A 24,120-nucleotide genomic window follows, 5' to 3' on the forward strand; every position below is an offset into this window, starting at 1 on the left:
CAGTTTTAATGTTTCCTTCAAGGTTTCACAAATTATTTATTTTTCTTATTATTAAAGATTTTAAAAGGGACTTTTTCAAAAATACTACATATTCTTTGGACCACCTTGCCTTTCTAAAAGTAGTTTGTAAAAGTCAGAAATTCCTTGCACAAGTTCAGAGTAGCAGTATTTTACAATACATGGTACTGAAATGCTTAAATCATGGTAACTGGAAATAATTGAGAAGAACATAATATTATCTCTTAATCAATATTATTTATTTTTAGTACAAAATTTTATTTCCAAAAACATGGAAAAATGATAGACGCTGTACTTGATTGTAGCCTCTACAGTAATGAAAATAATTAAAACTCAAGAAAATCAGCAGAGAAAAATCTGAAAAGATGATCATACAAAACAGAAATCAAAATTAGAAAAATAAACCTTGGCAATGGATTCCACCTCTTCCTTTCACTTGATTTCTTCCACTCCATCTCTTCCCCATCCCATCCCTCCAACCCCCCCCCCCCAAGAAAAATAACATATGGGATTCCCTAATTGCACAAAACCAAACAGTGGTTAAAGAGCAGCCTATAAAGTGTCTGAAATATACAACACGGAAACCTAGAACAAAACCTGCCAGATAAACTAGTCAACCTTGTTGAAAATATATATACTTATTTAAATAAATAAATATATATATATATATATATACACATATATATATATATATATATATAAATGAAAATTGTAATGAGTTGGAAAATCAAGAACAGTGAAAAAACTTCCAGCCTCCACCGGGATTCGAATATATATGTATATATATATGTATATATATATGTATATATGTATGTATGTATATATATATATATATAGAATATATATATATTTTCATTTAATGGAGTCTGTTCTAAGTATCTCTTTCAAGACGGAGCCTTAGGAATCACAAATGACTTTAAGTTAGTTAGAACCATGTTTGATCTCTAGAGTAAGGCAAAAATGTCACCAAAACAGAACTAGTATTGTTCAATATAGGTGATAAAAATAAAACAAATAAATAAAATAACAAAACAGCTTGTCATACATCATTCATTTATTAAATAAATACTTCTGCCCCTCAAACTCAATGAGATGATTTCTCTCCTACAGCATTTCTCAAAAAAAAAAAAAAAAAAAAAGAGCAAAAGGTATTAACTATTATTTTATCATTAGATATCCTCTTTATAGATTTCAAAATAACCACATTCCTCATAACAAGTCCACGTTTTCTTATTTGAACTATTTTAAATATATCATTCCTATTTTGCTTAAATGAGGCATTCTTAGAACTGAATTATAGCCTTCATTCAGTAAATAAACAAATACAACTAAAATTCAAATCACAATGATCAAATTTATGAATATATTCAAACCTGAAATTTGTGAAGCAAAATAACTTTAGCTTCTGATATCAAATATGCATAGTGAATTTTCAATGAAATAGCAAAGAACCAGTTAATCAATAAATAAGATCCAGGCAGGAACCACAACATCAGCAGCAGTGTAAATGTTTCATCTCAAGGTTAGTAGGAATTAAAGCTTAAAGCTGTCACACCCATCTGGCAGGCAGGCTGCAGTCTGGTTATGAGACAGAACTTACGGCTTTCCTCAGGAGTTTAGAGATGGTAGAGAAACATTGAAAGTCGTATTCTCGTTTCACACATGTTTTTGCATTTCAGACCTAAATGAGTAGCACTGGTGCTAATGACAACCGTTTGACTTCAAATTGTCAACAATGTAAATATTACTTGACCATCTCATGGTTAAACAATAATTAATATCAAACATTTTATGCAAACTTAGTTCAAGTTTTATGAATGTATATCTGGTAGCAGCAGAGTTAACAATGCCATCATGATATTTTGAGCTGAACAGGTCAATATTTTTCTAAAAAATTATGTACAAATCGTATATATATCAAAAATGAATATTCTTACACAAAAGTTGCATAGTGATGAAATGTCTGACAGAAATGAACCTTGACCGATAAGAAAACTCCACATGAATCCCATTTGCAGTCACAAATCGACAAGAATATAAGAGCGAAGAAAAGAATTTTGTTGATCATCAAAGACCGGTCACTACGATTCACTCTTCAAAAAAGAAAGCATTGCTCCTTTCATTACTTACCTAAGGCATGTTTTCCTGTTATTAAACAGGAATAGCCTGATTGTAATACTATGATTATTCCTTTTCTTAAACAGGAATAGTTATATTGTAATACCATATGATTATTCCTGTTCTTAAACAGGAATAGCTTTATTGTAATACTACATGATTATTCCTGTTCTTAAACAGGAATAGCTTTATTGTAATAGCATATGATTATTCCTGTTCTTGAACAGGAATAGTTATATTGTAATACCATATGATTATTCCTGTTCTTAAACAGGAATAGCTTTATTGTAATACTACATGATTATTCCTGTTACTCACTTTTTAATTTTATTGATTACCAAGATCAAACTTACAGGAAATGATTATCATTTTCTAGCCAGGAGAAAATTACAGTGTTTCACGTCTAAAATGGAATTCGGTGTTCTACATCTATAATAAAATAAAAACGACTTCCACGGATTAAAATAATCTTTTACACTGATGTTTAACTTTAATTTTGACATAATTCCAAACTGAAATTTGTATGAAAAGTTTCATTTCAAATACTGAGAAGAAAAAACGGTCCACATTTTGTTATTTGAAAGTGTCGAGTTGACAAATGTTTTCACTTGAAACTTAAGTCATTATTAGCAAATTAAATTTCTTATGGCAAAAAAAAAAGAAGGAAAAAATTTAAGGAACCCGGGTGTCATATCTTGGGCAGAGGTAATCTGTCTTCAATAACAAAATAGAATTGAAAATATTTCCAAAATTGGTGACCATAAACAAACAGCTGGCTTGTGTGAAAGTGATAAGTTATTTCATCCTCCCTAATTTGCCTGTGCCTTCTTTGTAGTTTCACAAAGACACAAAGACATTTGCCCACCAACAGCAGTGTCCCAGAGACACTTCATCCCATCTGTTACACTAGGAACACTAGTTATTTACTCAACTTTCTCCCTGTACATTGTCTAGTCAAAGCAGTGTGCCAGAGACATTTAATCCCCATCTGTTACACTAGCAACACTAGTTATTTACTCAACTTTCTTCCTGTACTTTGTCTAGTCAAAGCAGTGTGCCAGAGACACTTCATCCCCATCTGTTACACTAGCAACACTAGTTATTTTCTCAACTTGCTTCCTGTACTTTGTCTAGTCAAAGCAGTTTGCCAGAGACACTTCATCCCCATCTGTTACACTAGCAACACTAGTTATTTTCTCAACTTGCTTCCTGTACTTTGTCTAGTCAAAGCAGTGTGCCAGAGACACTTCATCCCCATTTGTTACACTAGCAACACTAGTTATTTTTTTCAACTTTCTTCCTGTACTTTGTCTAGTCAAAAGCAGTGTGCCAGAGACACTTTATCTGCATCTGTTACACTAGCAACACTAGCTATTTTCTCAACTTTCTTCCTGTACTTTGTCTAGTCAAAGCAGTGAGCCAGAGACACTTTATCCCCATCTGTTACACTAGGAACACTAGCTATTTTCTCAGATTTCTTCCTGTACTTTGTCTAGTCAAAGCAGTGTGCCAGAGACAGTTTGTACATCCTTTTTCCCTTCTCTGAAATTTGAGATCTTCATCACAATTTGAGATCATAGTTGCATGTGAAGTAAAACTGCTACAGCTGACTAAATCGAAAGCCAATTACTAAAGCATTTAACTGTAATGATTTGTCTTGCATTGAACAAATAACATTATTTTCACAGAATGTTAACAATGTGGCAAGTGCAATGTAACTGCTCCATTAACATAACAAAACTTTCAAGGAATTGTGACTTTTCTTGCTCTGATATCTTTAAAACTGGTGGTAAAGCCTTCCTTTACGTTGATACAACTTCCTCATATGGCGGGGGTGGAGTGTTAGGTCGCAATGTCGCTCCCTCCTCTGGACGATCTATATTCTGAAGTTCACCTGATAGCGGTTGTTCCTCGGCTGGCAAAGCTTCATATGCGGGAGGCTGATCCACGACAGGCAGCATGGTCTCGATAGGACAGTCTAGGTCTGCGATTGCTTGACTTAAGTGAAATGCATCTTGGTAACGGTTTGACCAGTGGCTGAGGTCATTGCGTACTCTTACGTTAGGTGTTGAGGTTGGTTCTGGATGTTTACAACAACATTTATCAAGTACAAGGCAAGAGAGGTACGAAACAAAAGTTAAACAGAGGATTCCACCGAAAGAAGACACTAGAGCAATGATGATAACAGCCCCGGAGGAAAAAGACACCACTGTCCAAGAAAAGAAAGAAAAAGAGAAACCTTTTAATTCACATAACATATATATCTTACACAGATTATGCTGGCGGACAGTTACTCATGTTAATTTACACATATTTCACTGCCCCATCTCTGCCCCCCTCCCCCCTCCAAAAAAAAGTATTCATGATACTTGAAATAGCATACTGTAAACACACAGCATTGTTTCCTAAAACTATCAAACTTTTTATCTTGACAAGAATTCTACATTGTTTATAAAAATATAGAGCATTAGGAAAAAAACTTAAAGAAACATGAAAGGATAAAAAAAAAATGACAAGGTCCAATGTGGGTAGCATGTGAATAAGTGAGTTTTTAAGATGCTTTTAAAATTGTCCATGGTAGGGGCATTCCTAGTGTGGATGGGTAGAATGTTCCAGAGTTTGAGTGTCGCAAACTGAAAAGATTGCTCAACGTACGTCTTAAGTAGTTGCCCAACCTCTGTTAACTGAGAAAGGGTAAACCTGGGGACAGAATATGATGATATGATATGTGATGATGATGATGATATTATCAAAATCATGCAGTTTTGGTTACTATGTTTGAGTCCTACAATGGAACAGAAAAGGGTAGGACAAACCTTGACCAGGCTTCACTGTGTTAGGTTCCCAGAAAGTATCTGTGATGTTATCTTCAGAGTATTGTAAACAGGACACCCCTGCATCTTCTTTGTGATTACAGTCACTGTTCATAAAGCCCTTGTGTTTGCAGTGACCGAGGTTAGTCTCGGTGCCTATGCAGTCCACATCATCTAGCAAAATGACTCCTGACCCTGGGCCAAACATGGCATAGTTATGAGCGCTCTTTGCTCCCGGAAAGCCAAGCTGACGGCAAACCACCTCTGCGTCTTGAAGGTCCCACATGTCATCGCAAACGGTGGACCAATCTTCTCCCGGTTGGCGGACTTCGACACGACCTTCAAAGATTGAAGAGGAACCCCTTAACCTTACGTCTAAATCTGGTTGGAAGTAAGAGAAAAGTCAGAATTCAGAAGAAGAAAAAACAGTTATAGAAAAAACAAGGATTAAAAATTAATTACATATAACACTGTCACACATCATTTCCAAAGCGATTCATTTCATGGATTCTTGCAAAACAGTTGGTTTAATTAGCTATATGTTTGACTCACACTCATCATACAAGCTTAAGGATTCAGTGTTCCATAAGCAATTTCTGGGATTAGCTTTTTGTTGTCAACAACCAGGAAAAAAGTTACCTTCTTTAGAACTGATTTTGTCTTTTGTAAACGGTTCCCCGCAACAAAGAGCCGCTGTTCGTGCTGGGTGGCATTCTCTTGGAAAAATCTCCCGCATAGAACACTGCAAAAAGTTGTCTTCATTTCCTAAACATCCTACATCCGCGAATCTGATCTGATGATATCCGAGTGAATCGTCAAAGAACCGCACGGCGCCCTCTGTCGAATATCCCATTTGTGTGCATATAGTTTCAACGTCCACCAAGTTCCATGAGCTATCCGCACAAACGGTCCACCAAATATTATCGTACTTGACCTTTATAATTCCTCCGTATCTGCACCAACCGAACTTTATTGGTCTTTCAAATAGTAGGAAATCAGCTGAAAGAAGTCAGAGAAAGTTAATCGTGAATGTAAAGTATATATTAATGTCGGACCAAGGAAAAATGATCTAAAAATTATGTACAGCATGTTCACCTCTCCCAAGTACACTTAGAACTGATCCGAGGGATTCCCATGACATAATTGTTAGACCTGGCTCTAGATCCCACAGATTATGTACAAGAATCTGCTTCACAGGCAATGAGAAATGCCACAGGTTATAGCTTATTACACTTAGAAATGATCCGAGGGGATTCCCGTGATATAATTGTCAGACCTGGCTCCAGATGCCACAGATTGTACAAGAATCCGCTTCACAGCCAGTGAGAAATGTCACAGGTTATTGTTCATTACGACCGACCAATAGGATTGATTTATTACGTCTGAACAAGAAATGATACTATTAATGATAAACACAAGTACAATGAGGGATTTGATCAAACCCAAATAAAATGACTTTTTTTAACCTTTGCCTTAATTTGGAGATCTCATCAATCAGATGCTACTCATTGTTCTTGTCAATTAAGTGACTTCATAGAGTGGAACACAAGTAAGCCATCACTCTGCAGATACGAAATTCACTAAACAACAGATTTTTTTACATAATTTCAGTCACAAAAATTGGGTACAAAATTGCTAGAAAATATAGTAAAGCATCATGCTTTTCTAAACCATTGTTTGTTGCTCTGATTTAACAACATATCTGGCAATTTTAGGATCATTCTATAGTCTCTTTCATGTCAATTCTTCTTTGCGCTTCTCTGTGTCCCTGTATCTTCGGCCTGCACAGGCAAATGGTTTGAAATACAGTGTAAATCAAACACCACACTACCATTGAGTTTGCCACAGACCTCTATCATAGGGAATACTGCATAACGGCCAACAATTAACCGGTTTACTGTATATATTCTAAAGTACGTAAAGTGTCACCTACTTATGAATCTCAGTATTTCCAAGGTGTCAAACACCGACCAGGTTATCTAACTAATATGTACATATATTACCCCAGATTGGCTTATATTTTCTTTTATCAAGTTCCTTTTAAAAACGTTAGCTCTTATAACCCTTGTTGTTGTTACATGACCTGGTGAAAATAATAGCTATTCATCTGGTAACGAGACAGAAACACAAAGACCAATTTAAATCAATTTCAATATGTTTTGAAGTTTCATTGAACTGTCTTATATTTGACCTACAGCCAAGCAGTATATTGTTTTCATGATGCATCGTTACAAATCAATTACCTCGGCTATAGCTTGGCAGAACTCAACAAATATTAAAAAAATCCAGTCATCTGGCTGGCACTGCACAAGAAGAATTGACTACCCAGTACCCACTCATGTTCAAATACATTTTGGCATAAAATATCACAGTAACCTACTCACAGAAGAAGAGCCATTACCATACATTTTTTAGCAGTGATGCCTTTTTAATCTTAATTGCAACATAGATTGTACTTTACCCTGGGGATCAAGGATCATTTCAAACAAGCAGTAACCAGTTTGTGGAGCAAGCAGTCTTTTATCTGTATAACGACGATAACAGATGACTGTAGCCATAGAATAAATTTTGACCTTGAATGACCTTTGATTTCCACCATGGCAAAGAGAAAGCTGCAGTACTCATTAAGGGGAACCTATTGCACTATACCACCTAAATATGAGCTTCACCACTACTGTACTTGTTCAGTAAGTGTGTTAACATGTAACGTATCCACAGTTAGGTCAATGTACATCAGACCAAGTAGGTTAACCATTGTCCCAAATTATCCCTAAAAAGTCCTACCTAGTGCATGATTTTTTTTTCTTTTTTTGAGGGGGGGGGGGGGTATTTTTTTAATGCTTGGATTTAATGAAGTGGATGAAATTAACTATCGACGGTGTAAATATCAAGTGGATTCAAATAATGACTTATTAGATTAAATGCATTTTAGAAGTTGGTTAATAAAATGGGTAAATCATGCAAGAACGGGTGACACATAGGTTGGGATGTACCTTGCTAAAATTTCACCTGTTCTAGCTCAAAAATCTAAATGACAACGGTGGATAAATTTGTAAACTGTGTCATCATACAGTGTTCAAAGTCATCAGCTCTAATTTCGTGGATACGACATGTTACTTGAAAACTTAGATCTACATGCTTTGGGGACCTTGCAAAAGTGGTTTGCATACAGTAGAGTCCAAGTTTGGTTTAGGCATGGAATCACACACATCCATGAAAGAAACAGTTGCAAAATTCTGGTAGAAATTTCAATCAGTAAGTCTTGTAACATTCTAGGATAATATAAGACAGAATTCCATCTACAGGTATACCTCAGCATCAAATCAATTTTGTTGTACAAGCATCTATTCAACAATATCATAAAAAAAAAAATAAAAAAAACAAATATGCCCTGTTACTAAGGATCTACAAACCTTACAACTGCAAAAAGACAAGGTTACATGTTTATGAGTCTATTAGCCTCTTGACAATCTAAAATTGTCTTTTTCTTTCTGACAGGTGTTGGTGTAATATACCTTCTAAACATTGCTGGTATGCAGTGTAGCCTCAAAGCAAATAAGTCACTTTCCAATGTAAATTCCATACAAAGAATAAATTTCAGAGCTTTGATATTTACTTATCAATTGCTTTATTAGCTGACAATGGCTTGCCACCTGATTGACTCAGACTAATTATACAGACTTAACAGTAGTTTTGGCATTGAACAGAAATCTCAAGGTCTGCATGGACTACAATGAAGTCTATCACGCAGTTAACTGTACACTATATATATACTTCAGTGACCATACTACTGCAATATTTGTACAATATGTCAAGGTTGCTAAAGAGAGCATCCATCATGGTCATATTGTAGTTTCAGTACAACTTTCTAAAAAGTTATTTCCAGTAGTTTTAAACCTTGGCTGGTTATTCTTAATTTGGTCATGACGCTCTCAAAATCACAACACAGTTTTTTTGGCAAGTCTTGACCTGTTTTGGAAATCTGCTTTGTTCATACAGTATTCAAAACTTGGAGATCACCTTGAGTTCCGACCGTTGTTATAGTAAAAAAAAAACATAAAAGGTTGACCAAGACAGCCCTTTAAAGATGCTTCTGTTTATGTTTAATATTTCACTTTAGAGCATCGGTTTGAATTTGTCAGACATTTTTACAAATATTTGAGTATTTCTTAAAATATGATAGAAATTATCCAAACCAAGAAATCATTCCATGCTTTTTTGCAATGAACTAATACACAGTTTGTGTGAGTAATTAATAAATTCAATCGTCAATAATTCATTGGTCAGACACTTTTCATAAAGTAGTAGCATCAAAAAATATGTAAAAGCAAGTTTCAAAATTTCAAAATTATTGACATTAGTAAATGACTAAACAAAACTAAAGAGTTCCATTGTTATGGGAATAATATATTTATCACTTTCAAAAAGCTGCTGTAAATGCATCCATTTGCAATTTATTGTTGGAACTATTCTGAAGATTACATTTAAAAGATATGAAATTTATCTATGACAATATTTAACAAACTGTCCCCTACACTACAGTTACAAGTTTATTTGTTTTCCTATACGTGTGAAGCATTTAGATATTAATTACTGTTATTAGTATATATACTGTATCACAGTTGACTTCTTTGAACCGTTCACACGATTTACTAAATTGACTGATTTGGTTCAATGCAATGTAGCTGAATTAACAGTTTTGAATTCTTTTGCATTTGTTTTCAAGTGGCTGATTAAAACATCCCTGAGGGCAGGAAACCAACAAAGGCCATCAAAGCCATTGTCCTTAAATGCTTTCCTTAAGTCACCCTTGGGACTTTATAGAACAGACATAACTACCAATCCTAGGTCTTCCTGCAAAAAGGGAAGCATTGACTATAATCCAATTAGATAACAACACCATTGTCTATTTGTCTACAAGATAACAAACAATGTTGTCTGTTGAAACAAAAACTTATGTCGTTCTGCTACCTTCGTAACTCAGATACTGAAATTTCAAGTCGTTAAAATTCTGAATTGTATTGCTACGATTTCAAACTAATACGATGAAGTACAGCTATTCTTTGAATCTCCTAACACAGACTTGTGAGCACTTCTCAAAATTGCATGCTTAGCAACCAGGCTAATTTTTGTTTTGTTTCTGTTAAGCTGCATTTTGAGTTATATTTAACAAAATCTTATAGTAACTTGAAGGTTAAGGATAGCTTAAAGGGATTGAAGAGTGACGCACTGTTGCCGGTAATCTGACCTAGATCGAATGAGGTGTAACAAAAGTGTTAGACACCACCATCGATCCCAGAAAATACACACACAGCTTGCTACCGTCGGTAATTAGACACTAGTGTACAGTCAATACATACAACTACGGTCAATACCCGCAACACAGTGTTCATAGCAGCGATGGACATATCAGGTCTTGATAAAAGATAATAAGGTATCACGTTTCATTACTGTCTGCATTTTGTAGCGACAAGAAGAAAACTTCACTTGCAAGAAACGGAAAGTTTCACTTTTTCAGAGCGCGGCACACGGTTTGGGGCTAGTCTTCAATGCCTTTAAAGAAAACTGATAAACAAAATCTGTGACTTAGTCCATTGGTATCAAAACAGGAATGCTGAAGTCACGAATAATGGTTGGCTTATTTGGAGAAAAAAATTGCACTTAATTTTTTCGGGAAACACATTTCTGTATCAGTTTACACTCTACTAAGTTGGCAACTTAATGGTAATAACTACATAGATCTATTCGTTTAAATTAAAGAGCTTCTAATTCTCTGGGAACATGGCAAATTTCTAAGGATTTAGCTGGTTGTCCCTCAGACAACCAGGTCCAGTCCGAACAGCAATAAAAATGTAGCAAAATAACAACGAACGACCAATATGTACACTGTAGGAGAGATGTGTGGGTTATGTGAAGAAAACACCTGCTTTTTGGGCCAGTAAAACTCCCACTCGAGTGGATCATAGGCCTATGACATTCTCTTTTGTGTGCTTTATTTCAGTTTCTCTATATATTGATGGAGGGTGACACCAATATATTATTTTACCTATTTGGTGGTAGGTATAGTTACAGTGCAATCTGAATTCAATGTTAACCACTGTAGAACGTTCTGAAATCCCCAAAGGATGTATAAAAGGTAAAAATCCAAAGTATCCGGGCTATTTCAGTAAGATTTGCTATCCACTACAAAAACGCATGTGTAGACACTTTGGATGGTAGAAAGAGAAGGGAGGGCAACGACCGGAGGAGCCAGTCATTGAGGGTGCACAGTGTTAAAAGAATACCAGGGCATACTAGACACGGTAGAATGAGGTGCTAAGGTTGTGAGGAGACAGGTAAGCGAGGAGCGAAGTAAATTCTCTATATATTGACGGAGGGTGACACCAAGATATCATTTTACCTATTTGGAGGTATGTATAGTCACAGTGCAATCTGAATTCAATGTAAACCACTAGTAGTCCACAGGAGCATCACCCAAGCATGACTTTGGTTCTCAGAACAGAAATTTGGTTGTCTCGGACTAACTGATGAAAATTTTATCCTAAGGGAACATCACATGGTTTCATGAAGTTAACAAACTGTTTTGATTTAATGAAATATGATGCTCACAGTACTACTTAACTCACCAGAAAACTGAGAGGAAGTTTTTGCGCAAACTACCCCAGCATCTTCTGGGTGGAAGCAGTTACTTGATCGCAGGCCTGCATGTTGGCATTCTGCCAAGTTTTCCTCTAAACCATGACATTTCACATCGTCCATTAGGATGGTGCCCGTTCCTGGGCCAAACGATGCCACGCTGGTGGCCTCCAGGGCGTAAGGATACCCGAGCTGACGGCAAACCACGTAGGCATCATGGATGTCCCAGTAGTCATCACATACTGTGCCCCACTCTTCACCATGGAAAGCTTCCACTCGTCCTTCATTGGGCCCACTGCCTCCAACTAGACGTAGACTCACAAAGTTTTCTGTAGGTAAAGAACGATTCGTTTGGAGGCTCTGATACGTTGTAACAGAAAATATAATAATCATAATGATAATAATAATAAGCAAATATTTATAGAGCGCTTTATGCAAAGGCCTCAAAGCGCTTAAACAAGTACACAATATGCAAGTCAAATCACTGTAAATTTTGGAATAATATAAATGTATAGCCATTTCAAGAGGAATTTGAATGCCCCAAGGAAGGGCTCCGAGCAATAGGCAGGGCCTCAGGCCAAATCTGGACCATGTAAGATATCAACCCGGCCTGTGAAAAGCATCAGTCCAGAAACTTGGACGAATCATGTATACAGAGACCATAGGCATGATTACCCTACCCAGAACTAACATCCACATTGCTCAATCTAGGTACAGTACAAGCTAAGAACCTTGGATTCTGTCTGGTCCTTGGTCTCTACCAATGATTTTTTCTGGCCTTATGATACAATAAATTGAGATCCCTTTCTGCAAAGAAACTGGTGAAAAATTCACTTCACTAGTGCTAGCAATACTTCAATGTTTGATTACCATTTTAATACTCCTTAATTCAAACTATTTGTACTGTTCTCATGCACTTATTTGTTCAACATTTCTGAACTTTCTTTGTTCAGATGTGAGCATACAGATTTTCATCGTCATCTTCAACAAAAGTATGTATTGTATTTGTATGTATTGTATTTGTATGTATTTGTATTTGTATGTAAAAGTAGAAATATTACTCTGAAGAAAATGTATTTTTTGGTTCAAAGTTCCTGCTCTTTTAAAGTACCTTGCTTCTTTTTTTGGGGCGGGGAGGGGGGGGTGTGGGTTCTTTTTCATTCTTTGTGACAGAGGTTAAAGGGAGTTTTTTTTTTAAAGTGATACAAGTTTATTTATCTGGCTTGACCTGCAGAAACATTGATTTTTAAGACAAACGTCTGAGTCCTGCCATAGTTAATCTTGTATCCTCTCTCAACACCCATATCACTTCCTCATTTCTATTAACCTTATCTATTTGTTTATTGTACTCACCATATAGTTGTTCTGAATTCCAACAATTGACCACCAAGTCGGTGTAATGACTGCAATCATTATTTAAGGTATCTAAGCTGAAAACACAAGAACTAAGGCTATTCGACGAAGAAGAATCACAGACAAAAGATCCAGGCAAGATAGGATCTGTCGATGCTACGTTACGAATGTACGACTCTACAGATAATCCTCTTTGAAAGCCCATCTCATGGCAAACCACATCGGCAGTGACTGTTTGGTTTACGTTGTATTTGCATATAGTATACCAAGTTCCATTTGTGAAAATTTGAGGCCTTCCTTCCCATGGATGGATGCCACCTGTTAGTTTTAATTTGTAACCTGGAATAAAAAATTAAAAAATAATTAAAAAATTCAAATCAAATGCAAAACGCTAAGGAACAAACTAGAAATTAAGACCTCAAGTGTTCAAATTTGAGAACCCATCTGATATAGCTAGGGGCAATCAGCTCTGTAGTGTGAACAATGGCGTACTCATGATCCTACCCAGCAATTGTGATCACCACCTCTCATGATAGAGATTAAATTTAACACATACTCCACAGGTCACTGATTAATACTTTCTGCCCCACCCCCCCCCCCAAACACACACACAAAACTCCCCCAGCTGTTTTCATGTAGCAGCAAAATCATAACATTTGGTAAGAGCAGAAAACAAACTTTACTCACCTGTCAACTTTATTGATTTGGATTTATTGCACAACAAAAGATGAACGGTCCAAGTAAGAACCAGTCTGAGGGGCAAATTACCCCAAAAACAACCCCTCTTGGTCACTGTGGATGATGACATCTTGGTGAACTTCATCTTTTTCAAACCCCTTGTTCCAATTTATCTCTGAATTAGCAGCGCAAATGTCCCAAGCGACATTGGCATGGACTTCATTTTTCACTCTTATCGCCTTTATAGCAATTGATAAATTTCTGTATAAACCAAACTGTTGAAAGAAGAACAAGAAAAAAGAGAATTTACCAAAAGAGATGACATTAAAGCAGCATTCCTCAATTTGAGTTGATCAGGTACACACACATATAACTACTGTTAGCTGGTAACCAGAAAACTAAGGAGGCTTTTGTGATTCCTTGCCACACTTTTGCATGCAGGGTTTGGTTGCTATATAGAAACTTTTATCCTCTGGAAATGAACTAGAAACCAGCATTAAAGAAGTCAGTTTCTAAAGGCAATACATTACTGCCACATTATGAGGTGAAAGTTTTATCAGGGAGAGAGAGAGAGCTAGTGGAAGCTCCCTTGTTTTATCCGCAATCTAATTAATTCATATCAATTAACTCAAGTGGGTGCACAATCAGTGTGGCACTGCCATGGGCCATTTAAACTCATCACCTCTCTGACCTCTGGACATACGTAGTACAGTGTACCGTAAATCACCTCTTAAAAAGTGCAATTGTCACATTTTTACCTGAAGGGACCTAGCAGTACTTAGTATTAACGGCACAGTAGGTTAATAAACTATGTTTTAATGTACTAGAATCTTTCCAAAGTTTTTTAGTAAATTATATCAGATTTAAGGTTTAAACCTTACAAATTTAATAGACATTGTACCAACACACAACTGAATTAAGTATACTCCAGCAAGTAGAATTTAGACTCTTGCATTCTTTAAGATGGATCCACATATGATATTCATTTCAAGTTTTTCTCTTGTGGCTTTTCATACTGTGACCTCTACTAAGCTTAAATGACTTTTGATCTCCAAATACCAAGTATGAAGTTCATTCAAGATTTATTTTTGGGTTTATTGTAAGGTTTTCAGACTTTGACCTCTGGTACCAAAAGACCTTAGACCTCTGTAGAAAACTATTGGGTTGTTGTACTCAATAAGTGGATCCGTATTTTGAGTTTGACTACATACACGTTTACTTTGGATTTACCTTGTTTACAAGGTTTTTAGAACATGATCTTTGTTGGTCTCAAATGCCCTTGAACTCTGCAGGGAATATATCCTTCCTCTAAGCTATATGGTGCTGCCACTTACCAAATAAGAAGTTCACCCACCATAAGGATTTTGAGTTATGTGTACAAGCCAAGGTGTCACACACATGCAAGTACCATCACAAAGATTCTTTTTGCCTTTGGTAAGGTAAAATATTAATTTTACAGTCCAAATACAATTTTAAGAGAGGTTGAGTACGAGATGTGGGCTTAAATTTCACAGCTACACTGAAGGAGTACAGACAGGAACTGACATTCACCTGATACTGACTGTATTCACAGCTTTGACAATAATGTACTTATGGATTGCATTGTGATCGATAGATCAGTTCAACGCAATAAATGTATCACAGCCTCATTAAAGTACATTTGTGCTAGGAAGTGGATATCCCCAATACCTGTATGTCAGAAACACCAATGCACTATACATGGATGAAAATCATCAACCAAATGTGACTGGTTCAAAACAAACTGTAACTAAAAACAGACAAGAACTGGTAAATCTGATAAATAAATTAGTGTGGTACTGTGTATTGCACAAAACCAGATTTGTAGTAAGTTGATTCATAGTCTTACTAATATTCTAACATTGCTATGTACATTTACTTCTCACACTCATGCTGTTGTTTTTACTTTGTATTTGCTCTTTTTTGTTCGTTTAAAATTGTTTACAGTTTTGTTGCTAAATCCTCAGTTACATATACTGTAAGGATGGTTCTTACAATTGGTGTTCCATGAGTGAGACATGAAGATAGAAAAACAACAAACAGATGTGATATGTTTCATGTCTGTGGGCAACCATCCACTTGGCATCATCTACTCAAACCCTTCCTCACTCATACATCTCCCCTCTAATCTCCCCCATCGCAACAAACACAATTTACAACAAGATTCTTCCGGTACTAGAATCTTTCCAGCATTTTGATAAATGACAAATTTAATGCAATATTGCCTTTGGTCGCTTCTCGGTTATTATTTGTTTTTCTGTTTTCGTTTAAACTTGAAACAGATCAAAAGTTTCCCCTGCGCAAATAAATAAATCATGGTTGTACCAGATTTGCTTTAAACACAAACTTCTACTGTATAAAGACCTTTTTTGAAATCCAAAAGGTGAACCGTATTAAGTGGATCAACATATGCAATTATGCATATTGATCAATATTTAAGGTGGTTCAGTTGCTCGTAATCTCTTACTACCACTTTGAATACCTGAATAATTGACCTCTATTCAACCTGAATTCCAAATTCTTCCTTTAGTTTTCAGTTCTTTTTTGTCTTTCTTGTGTCAAAGAACAATCTTTGAAACTCTTATCTGAAGAAGACGGCCTTCTTTGTATACTTTAGTTTTTTTTTTCTAGGGATGATGTACTGTAAGTAATCTGTAAAGCTATCTGAAACAACTACACAAGGTTACATTACTTAATGATGCCTCTTACAGAAACAGCATTCCATCTTCTTTAAATCCGTGGAGTAAACTGGCTACTTATGATTTGACTTTGATAAGGACTCAAACTATCATCTCCAATGATGAATATCCTAAGATTAATTGAGAAAGCTTTCTACAACTAAGTCGTGACTTAAACGGAAATAGCCATTAAATGTGTCCCTACTAAATCCCTTTCTTTTAGTTGTAAATTTCTACATGGACTTACAGTGAATAATCTCATGGCCAGAATTAAAGACCTTTCTTGCCACGAAAGCAATCACAGGGACTTGTATAAATCCCTGTAGATGCAAATCATGCAACACTTAGGAGTTAAATAGCCAAAAAGTATTATTCTGAGAAAAATTCAGTATCCCAGATTCCAAACGGGCATGGTAATGAAATCTCTGATGTAATTAAATGGTATGCGGAACTTCATTGTCTTCCCTGAAGTTCCATAATCTCTTCAGGCTGCGAATCCTTGAAGCCATTATCCTTCAACTTGAGGTACAGCAGCACTGGTTTTAAAATCATACAGGTGTCACACTGTTACATTAATGATGACAAATTGGCCTGTCCAATAATCAGTATCACAAATTTGTTCAATGTTAAAGTCACGACTCTTAAAGGTAACAGTTATTACAAAACTTCTGCAGCTAGTGGGTAGATTTTCCAGTTGGATCTTGAGAATTGATGGTATTTTCAGTAAGTCAGTCGAATAGTAAACATGTAGCTTGGACTTCATTGCACAGTTCACATTGAATCTGATTAGTTGAGGAAAGTAATCAATTCGGTAAAGAATTACACCACAAATAATGACACAAGATAAGGTGGGGGTATGTGGTACAAGTCATGAAATGCAATTTACATCCAGGGATGTGCCCACGCTGGGCGGCACCACCCAGCACTAAAAATTACCGCCCAGCACTGTCTTAAAAATCGTGAATCCTGCCCAGCACGATTTTCATCTAAAATCCTGACATACCTAACAATATATTTCACTAAAACAAAATTAAAAAATGAAAATTGTTAGCAAAACTAGTGTATGTGCTTAAAAAGCTACACAAGTGCCAGCATTTGGCATCTGAGCACCTTCAAAAATCGAAAAATTTCTCCCTCAGGCGATCGGTATACCTGGCACTCAGGAAATCCTGGGCACATCCCTGGACATCCCATACATTATTACCATCTAACTTACAATAATTATTGTATGAAATTATGCAGGCAAGATCTATTAAAATATAAGCCAAAGTTTGGCTTGAGCAATTGGGTGGAATGTCTATTGTCTGAGAATTAATTTCCAATTCATTCCATCATGCAAGCCGTATTTTACATAATTGCAAAGACTTCAGTAGCTTGTAAACAGTACTTTTCTCTCGTGTATTTTGAGACAATATACGACCTTGCAAGAAGCCTTGACTATAAGACCTTGCAACATGTGAAAAAGGGTGACAATAGAACTCAGCCTTGTTCACATTTGAGAATGCAAGAGGGGACCTGATACCCTGCACAGACGATCAACATTGTAGAGTTGATGCTTTTGGGGAGGATATCATGATCCCGCAAGTGCAATCAAGATTGTGGTGTGAATTAGTTCACTGTGAACACACTGGACATAATCAAGCAACCCAACTGATCTCTGGTTACTCTTCCTTGCTACTCTGGCATAAAACACAAACTTTCGTGAGTCTAAAGGAGGGAGCAATTTACTAACTATAATTTAGCTAATTGATAAACAATCCTCTTGACCCTTCTTCGTGCTTTCATCATCTGCTTAAGTTGGATGTTGATCTGCCCCCCCGCCCACCCCCCAGCTCTCTGACGTGTCCAGAGTTGGCTTTCTTATCTGTACTCGAGTTGGAACAAGATCCAAATCTCTCTTGCGTTCTGAAATGTGAACAAGGTTGATGCAACGAACCATGTTTTTGCCTTAATCTAATATTGTCTGATTTATCCTGCATGTTCCTTTCTTCTGGTTTACAGTACTACTATGTATCCCATTGTCCATTTGTTATAACTACCATTGAAAGTTTTCTACACCCCTTGAGACTTCAAAATAACAAAGTGAATAGATCAATCTCTATTGATAGCAAAGAGATAGGCAGGTAAGGGCAGGGCCATGCAAAAGAAAAGGGTAAACAAAGTTAGGGAGAATCTCCACACAATTCGGTGAAATCACCTCTCTCTGACACTGGTCAATTCTGGTACACACTATGTACAAATGAAGTGTTCAGGTCTTAGAGAATTAGCTTTTGAAGTTAAGAAGGAACGTTGCACTAAATTTGTACTAGGTGGATATAATTATCAACCTAGGAATGGGATATGTGATTTAGTACTATCAATTTGGGAACGAGATATGTGTATTAAAAATACCAATTGTGGTGGCCGGGATATGTATTTTTAATACTGTACTACCAATTTCATTGATTTTCAATTACTGCACAAATTAAGCCATGATATAGTACATACGTAGCTCTTAGACCTTGTTGTTTAAAACTCAACAATTTTCTTTAGTCAGAGGTTCAAGTTTAAACTCCAATCTAAACACAACAACAAAAACACCTTCCAGCTCAGCATAGCCTCACCACACTCAGTGCAGGGTTCATGCAGACGACCATTTGAAGGGTATGAAGACTCGCGCAAAAAGAAACGTCTAATGCCGGTAATCTGACCTAGTTTTGAATGAGGTGTAACAGCAGTGTTAGACACCACCATCAATCCCAGAAAATACACACACGGCTTGCTACCATTGGTAATTAGACACTAGTGTACAGTCAGTAAATACAGCTGCTGTCAATACCCACAGCACAGTGTACAAACAATAGAGTGATGGACATCTCAGGTCCTGCTAAAGATAACAAGGTATCACGTTTCATTACTGTCTGCATTTTGTAGTGACACAAACAAAACTTCACTTGAAAGCAACAGAAAGTTAACTTTTTCAGATGGCCGCATGTGGTTTGGGGCGAGTCTTCAAGGCCTTTAAATGTTAAGCAAGTTTACATAGCAAACACAAACAAATACAATAGATTAAGTTTATCAACAGAAACAACATCAACAGAAACAACAGAAACTGATTCGGAGATACCAAGACATGTGTCTGCAATCTGATAAACACCAAGATTATCGATATCGTTCTTCAAATAACCTGTCATGACCTCTTTGACAGCTACTATTAAGTTGTGTATAATAACAACAAACACTAGTTGGCAAATTCCTCCTAAAATACTAATACACTCTGTGTCATACAGGTGGGACTTAACTTTTCGATTCCACTTGTTTCTACAGATGTACTCACACAACTCACAATGATCCATCAAGGTTACCATAAATTAGAACAACCTAGAGGATTCCAAGAAGAATATTTACCAACGAACAAGAACACGAAATGCTCTTTAATGTGTATTCCAACACAAATGAATTATTTCAATATAATGGTGAAAGGACTTCCCTGAGGGTCATATATTTTTGGAGTGTAACGACTATTCATTGGTTCAACATAGGTTGAAACTGTCCCATAAGGGATTTTGTCTATACAGCTATCAATCTTTGATAACAGAAGCAACAACAAACAGGTGCAGCAATAGTTGATCACGTACAGCAAACAACATATAGCACAGGTTTTAGCATGCTAATATTTATTGATGTTTTCAAAAGTATTTTCTTGGGGCAAGGGGGGGGTTGGGGGGCTTAATCTAAACCACCAAATTATTCCCAGGTATTTGAGGTACAGTGTTAAACTTGACATTAATATCTTGCATACATGTCTTATATCCATAGGTAAAATGCCTGGTTGCTGACAAAAAATGCTGTTTGAATGAGTGAACATATAAATAACCAAATGTCTTTGACTTTCTAGTTAATATGGGAGTGCTCGATCAAAAAGACCATCAACAAAATACCATATCAATGGTAGCACCCAAAACACAAAATAATTTCACATTGAATTTGTCATGGTCTGGTGACATATCATGCTGGATCAAGCTGGGAAAGAAGAAAAGAACCTTCAAACATGCCTGATTACCTCATACTAAATTCACACCATGATCATGATAAATTTACAAGATTATTTGCACAAAACAGTGTATATTAGATTAACCCAGAACAAGACTAATCTGTATTGGCTTAAATTTGTTACTTTAACAGGATCATTCACATCTAGGTCTATTAGTTACATTGAAATAAAGAGTAAAATACTGTAAATGGCTAGGTCAAACAAGGGACTTCTTATACTGAGTTGGTAACAGCTTCCTGGTCATATACCTCATGTTACTTCCCAACAGAAATATTTCTTTTAATACATGTTCTGTTTTTATCTATGCACTTCAGGATAAGGCAAATTTGAAGAAGTATTTCTGGTTTTCCCATAGGCCTTACATTTTCTTTTTCCGCACAGCACATTTGGTTGTTCGAAAAATGTAGCAAAATAACAATGACCTGTATATCACTGTAGGATGTACACTGTAGGATTTTACACTGTAGGATGTGCACCTGTAAATACAGGGCAGATGTGTAGTTGGTGAATAGAACACCAGCTTTGGATGCTAGCAATTATCTTTTGACCTATTGGGGTTATTTATAGTTATAATGCAATTTGAATTTGATGTAAACATCTATATAGTCATTGGGCAGACAACCTCCACAGCTAATTTTGGTTGTCAAAACAGAAATTTGGTCCTCAGCTAGGACTATCATTGTATATGGAAATATCTTATACATACATGTACAACAAATTCAAATTTGGGTGAGTTGATGAATGAAAACAAAGTTGTCCATTCCTTCCTTATTTTCTTATTTAATTTTGGTTTTGCATGCAATAAATCACACTTTGAACTATCAGTCATTTAAGGCATGATATGGCATGCAATTATACTGGAATATGACTCAAAAGGCCTACTACAAATAATACACTGAGTAGCACGTTGGATTTGGGACAAAATACAAAGTAATATAGCTGTCTTAACTACAACCAAGCTAGCTAGGAGATGAAAGTCATTTTCTAAAATTATCACATATAATGCTTTTCTTTTAAAGTTGAATTAATAAATATACATATATACTAGCATGGAACAATTATGATGCGATTCAGCTAAAAATTTGACTTGCAAATTGTATCCTTGGCCAAACTCAGGTTAGGCCGATAAGAGAGGCGCTATCAGTATCACCCGAAGTAACAAAAGTATAGTGTGACTTAGGTCAATGTAAGAGATGCATGTGCTTGGATCAAGCAGTACAATTAAGTTAAAAACCATCCTCAGAGTATTCAGAAGTCGAAGTCATTCGACATTTTAAGTATAACATATAGAGCACTTTTAAGAAGGCTGTTGTTTGATATACTTCATACATCAGTTTAATGTTTGGCATTTCTTAGCCTATGGTACAAAATCACACATTATGCTAAATCAAAGATTATTAATTTTATATATGGGCAGGTCCTAAACCTAGATTAATAACTGGCCTCAGTGATGTGTTCAGAACACCATTTGTTATATTCACGAACAGTAGCCTACATACTTCAACAGTGCACTTAATTTATATGATCTAAAATGAATCATATTTTCGTGTTATTTCCTACTCTCTTGTTTTCGTCTCGCCATTTGCATGTACAGACATAAAGCTAACCTATGTGTTTTGAATACAGCTATGTTGACCTACGGTACTGTCTCCTATGCAATAAAATGTCTAGGCCTGGTAATATAGTGAACATCTATACAATCAATAGAAACTTCTTCGCGTAACTAAGTTAGAGTTACACTACGCAAAGAGGGAACGTACTTCAGAGCATTTTGTCTTCACTTCATGGCACTCTTTTTTCTTGCGTTTCTAATACTAGTTCTGCAGTCACTTGTTGAGTTCCCGGCTATGTGAACGTTGCTCTTTCGACACTCCGACTTGACAGAGAACTGTGTTTGGCAAAGTTCGTAAACATCTACCATACATCGAACTCACTGAGAGAGGTCCCGCAGGAAAGATCGAAAGGGTAACCTGGCTATGTTACGTAATCATTCAAGTTGTGTGCTCTGTACGTACTATTCCGAAGATCATGTGGCGAAATCATGTGTCCCAAGGCTCAGGTGAATCAGCTAGTGACAAACCATTCAGTGTCTCGATCTTCGTGGTTGTGCACTTGAAAGATTCACAATGGACGAGAATAGTTAGTCACAATGGACAATGCATTGCAAGAACCTTTCGCCAAGGGACAAAGTCGTTGAAGCATGTAATGGGGATTGAAGGTAGTTCCAAACATTCAAAACTATTGGCAATCATTCCGGAAGTCTCACCCCATTGATTGAAAGTACATACAGTATTTATATTATAGCCAATGTTATTACATTAACAGGGACGTAGCCAGTATGTAGCACTGTAGGCCCGGGCCTACACTTTTTTGGGCCAAGTTATCTTTTTTTTTAAACACCCATAATTCAAATCCATAGAGCTTGCTGGACGAGTTTAAGATTCTAGACAGGAAAAACTAATGAAATGAACGTAGCAAGAATATGGCTAAATTAGGTAACCTATTCTTCTGTCATCTAAGCTGTCATTTCTATCGCGTGCCGTTTCATTCAACACTCTACCCGCGCAAAAGACAAAGATCCGATCTTGTCAGTTTTTTAACATCTAGTTAGGCTAAGAACCCGTTTACGCAGATAATATTTCAGTTGAGAAACATTCCACAGTCAAATAAGCCTATCGTTGATTAACAGACTTTATAGAGCTGCAGCACTTTGTTGCCTGTTGTTGTCACGATCGGCGTTCCAAGTTCCAAAACAGCCTTTTCGATAAACATTTACTAGCTACAGTTGTATCAAAGACAATTACTGGCTATAGTTGTATCAAAGACATTTCTGGCCTATCTTTGTATCTACAAGTATCAGAAGTTGAAAAGTAAGACTACTCTTTACATGTACCTTGCTAATTTTAAATACATTATGTAGTATTGAATTACGTACTATTTTAACTAGTTTGTGTTTTGGGTTTAAAAGTGATATTGAATGAGGTGTCTCAAGTTAGCAAGAGGCCAGTGGAACCAGAATGAACACTCGGGAAGGGCCGTTTCCGGCCATCTGGGGGGGGGGGGGTTGTTAAACCAAAACTTTTCTTGTACGCTCCGAGGCCAACCGATGGCGGGGCTCCGCTCAGATAGTCGTGCCTACAACTTTGAAAATCCTGGCTACGCCCTTGATTAACATTGATAAAGTTACACATCCAGACCACGGTCAAGGACTATTTACTGATGGGATCTTCGATTCAACATCAAGACCGTTTAGCACGTACCTTCCCTATCACTTCCCACAAAAAACTTCGTATATATTTGTGCGTATTAACTGATTGATTGAGGGGTAAAACTTTCAACAATGGACATATGAACAATTTTCGGATACTTTATACGTCCGGTGTGGGTAATGACTCGCTATTCTCAATAGATCTCATTGCTTTTTGTCGAATCACAGACTGATTTGAAGTTGGTATCAGCTATCATGAGGAGTTCAAACGATATGAATTTGGAGAAAATTGATTTTACGTCCGATAGTCCAGAAGCATAGAGAACTATATGAAAGACGCATATATCATATTTCGATTTCAATCCCAGATTTCAAGATATTCACCAATAAACTTTGTCAACTGCTTGGGAATGCTCATTTGAGGGAACTTTCATGGTGATCTTATGTTATTCCACGCCTAATTTTTGGTGTGACTTGACTAGCACTAGCGTTTGTCTAATTTCTTGTACTACAACCTATATCAAAATTGGAACCTTACCTTTACGTGTAATTAACTTAGAGGATGGC

General features: G+C 36.4%; 1 protein-coding gene across 1 annotated transcript; it reads right to left on the reverse strand.

Annotated features, from left to right (window-relative positions):
* Positions 1 to 235: 235 nt before the first annotated feature.
* Positions 236 to 22,577, reverse strand: LOC139965783 (scavenger receptor cysteine-rich domain-containing group B protein-like). Its single transcript, XM_071968476.1, has 7 exons — positions 22,106 to 22,577; positions 13,626 to 13,891; positions 12,939 to 13,277; positions 11,576 to 11,914; positions 5,589 to 5,948; positions 4,953 to 5,330; positions 236 to 4,345 (listed from the first exon to the last, which is right to left on the reverse strand). The coding sequence occupies exons 2-7, from the start codon at positions 13,759 to 13,761 to the stop codon at positions 3,939 to 3,941; spliced, it is 1,959 nt and encodes a 652-aa protein (XP_071824577.1). The 5' UTR covers positions 13,762 to 13,891; positions 22,106 to 22,577; the 3' UTR covers positions 236 to 3,938.
* Positions 22,578 to 24,120: the final 1,543 nt, after the last annotated feature.

The sequence above is a fragment of the Apostichopus japonicus genome, chromosome 3, assembly GCF_037975245.1.
Source record: "Apostichopus japonicus isolate 1M-3 chromosome 3, ASM3797524v1, whole genome shotgun sequence".
NCBI classification, from domain to species: domain Eukaryota; kingdom Metazoa; phylum Echinodermata; class Holothuroidea; order Aspidochirotida; family Stichopodidae; genus Apostichopus; species Apostichopus japonicus.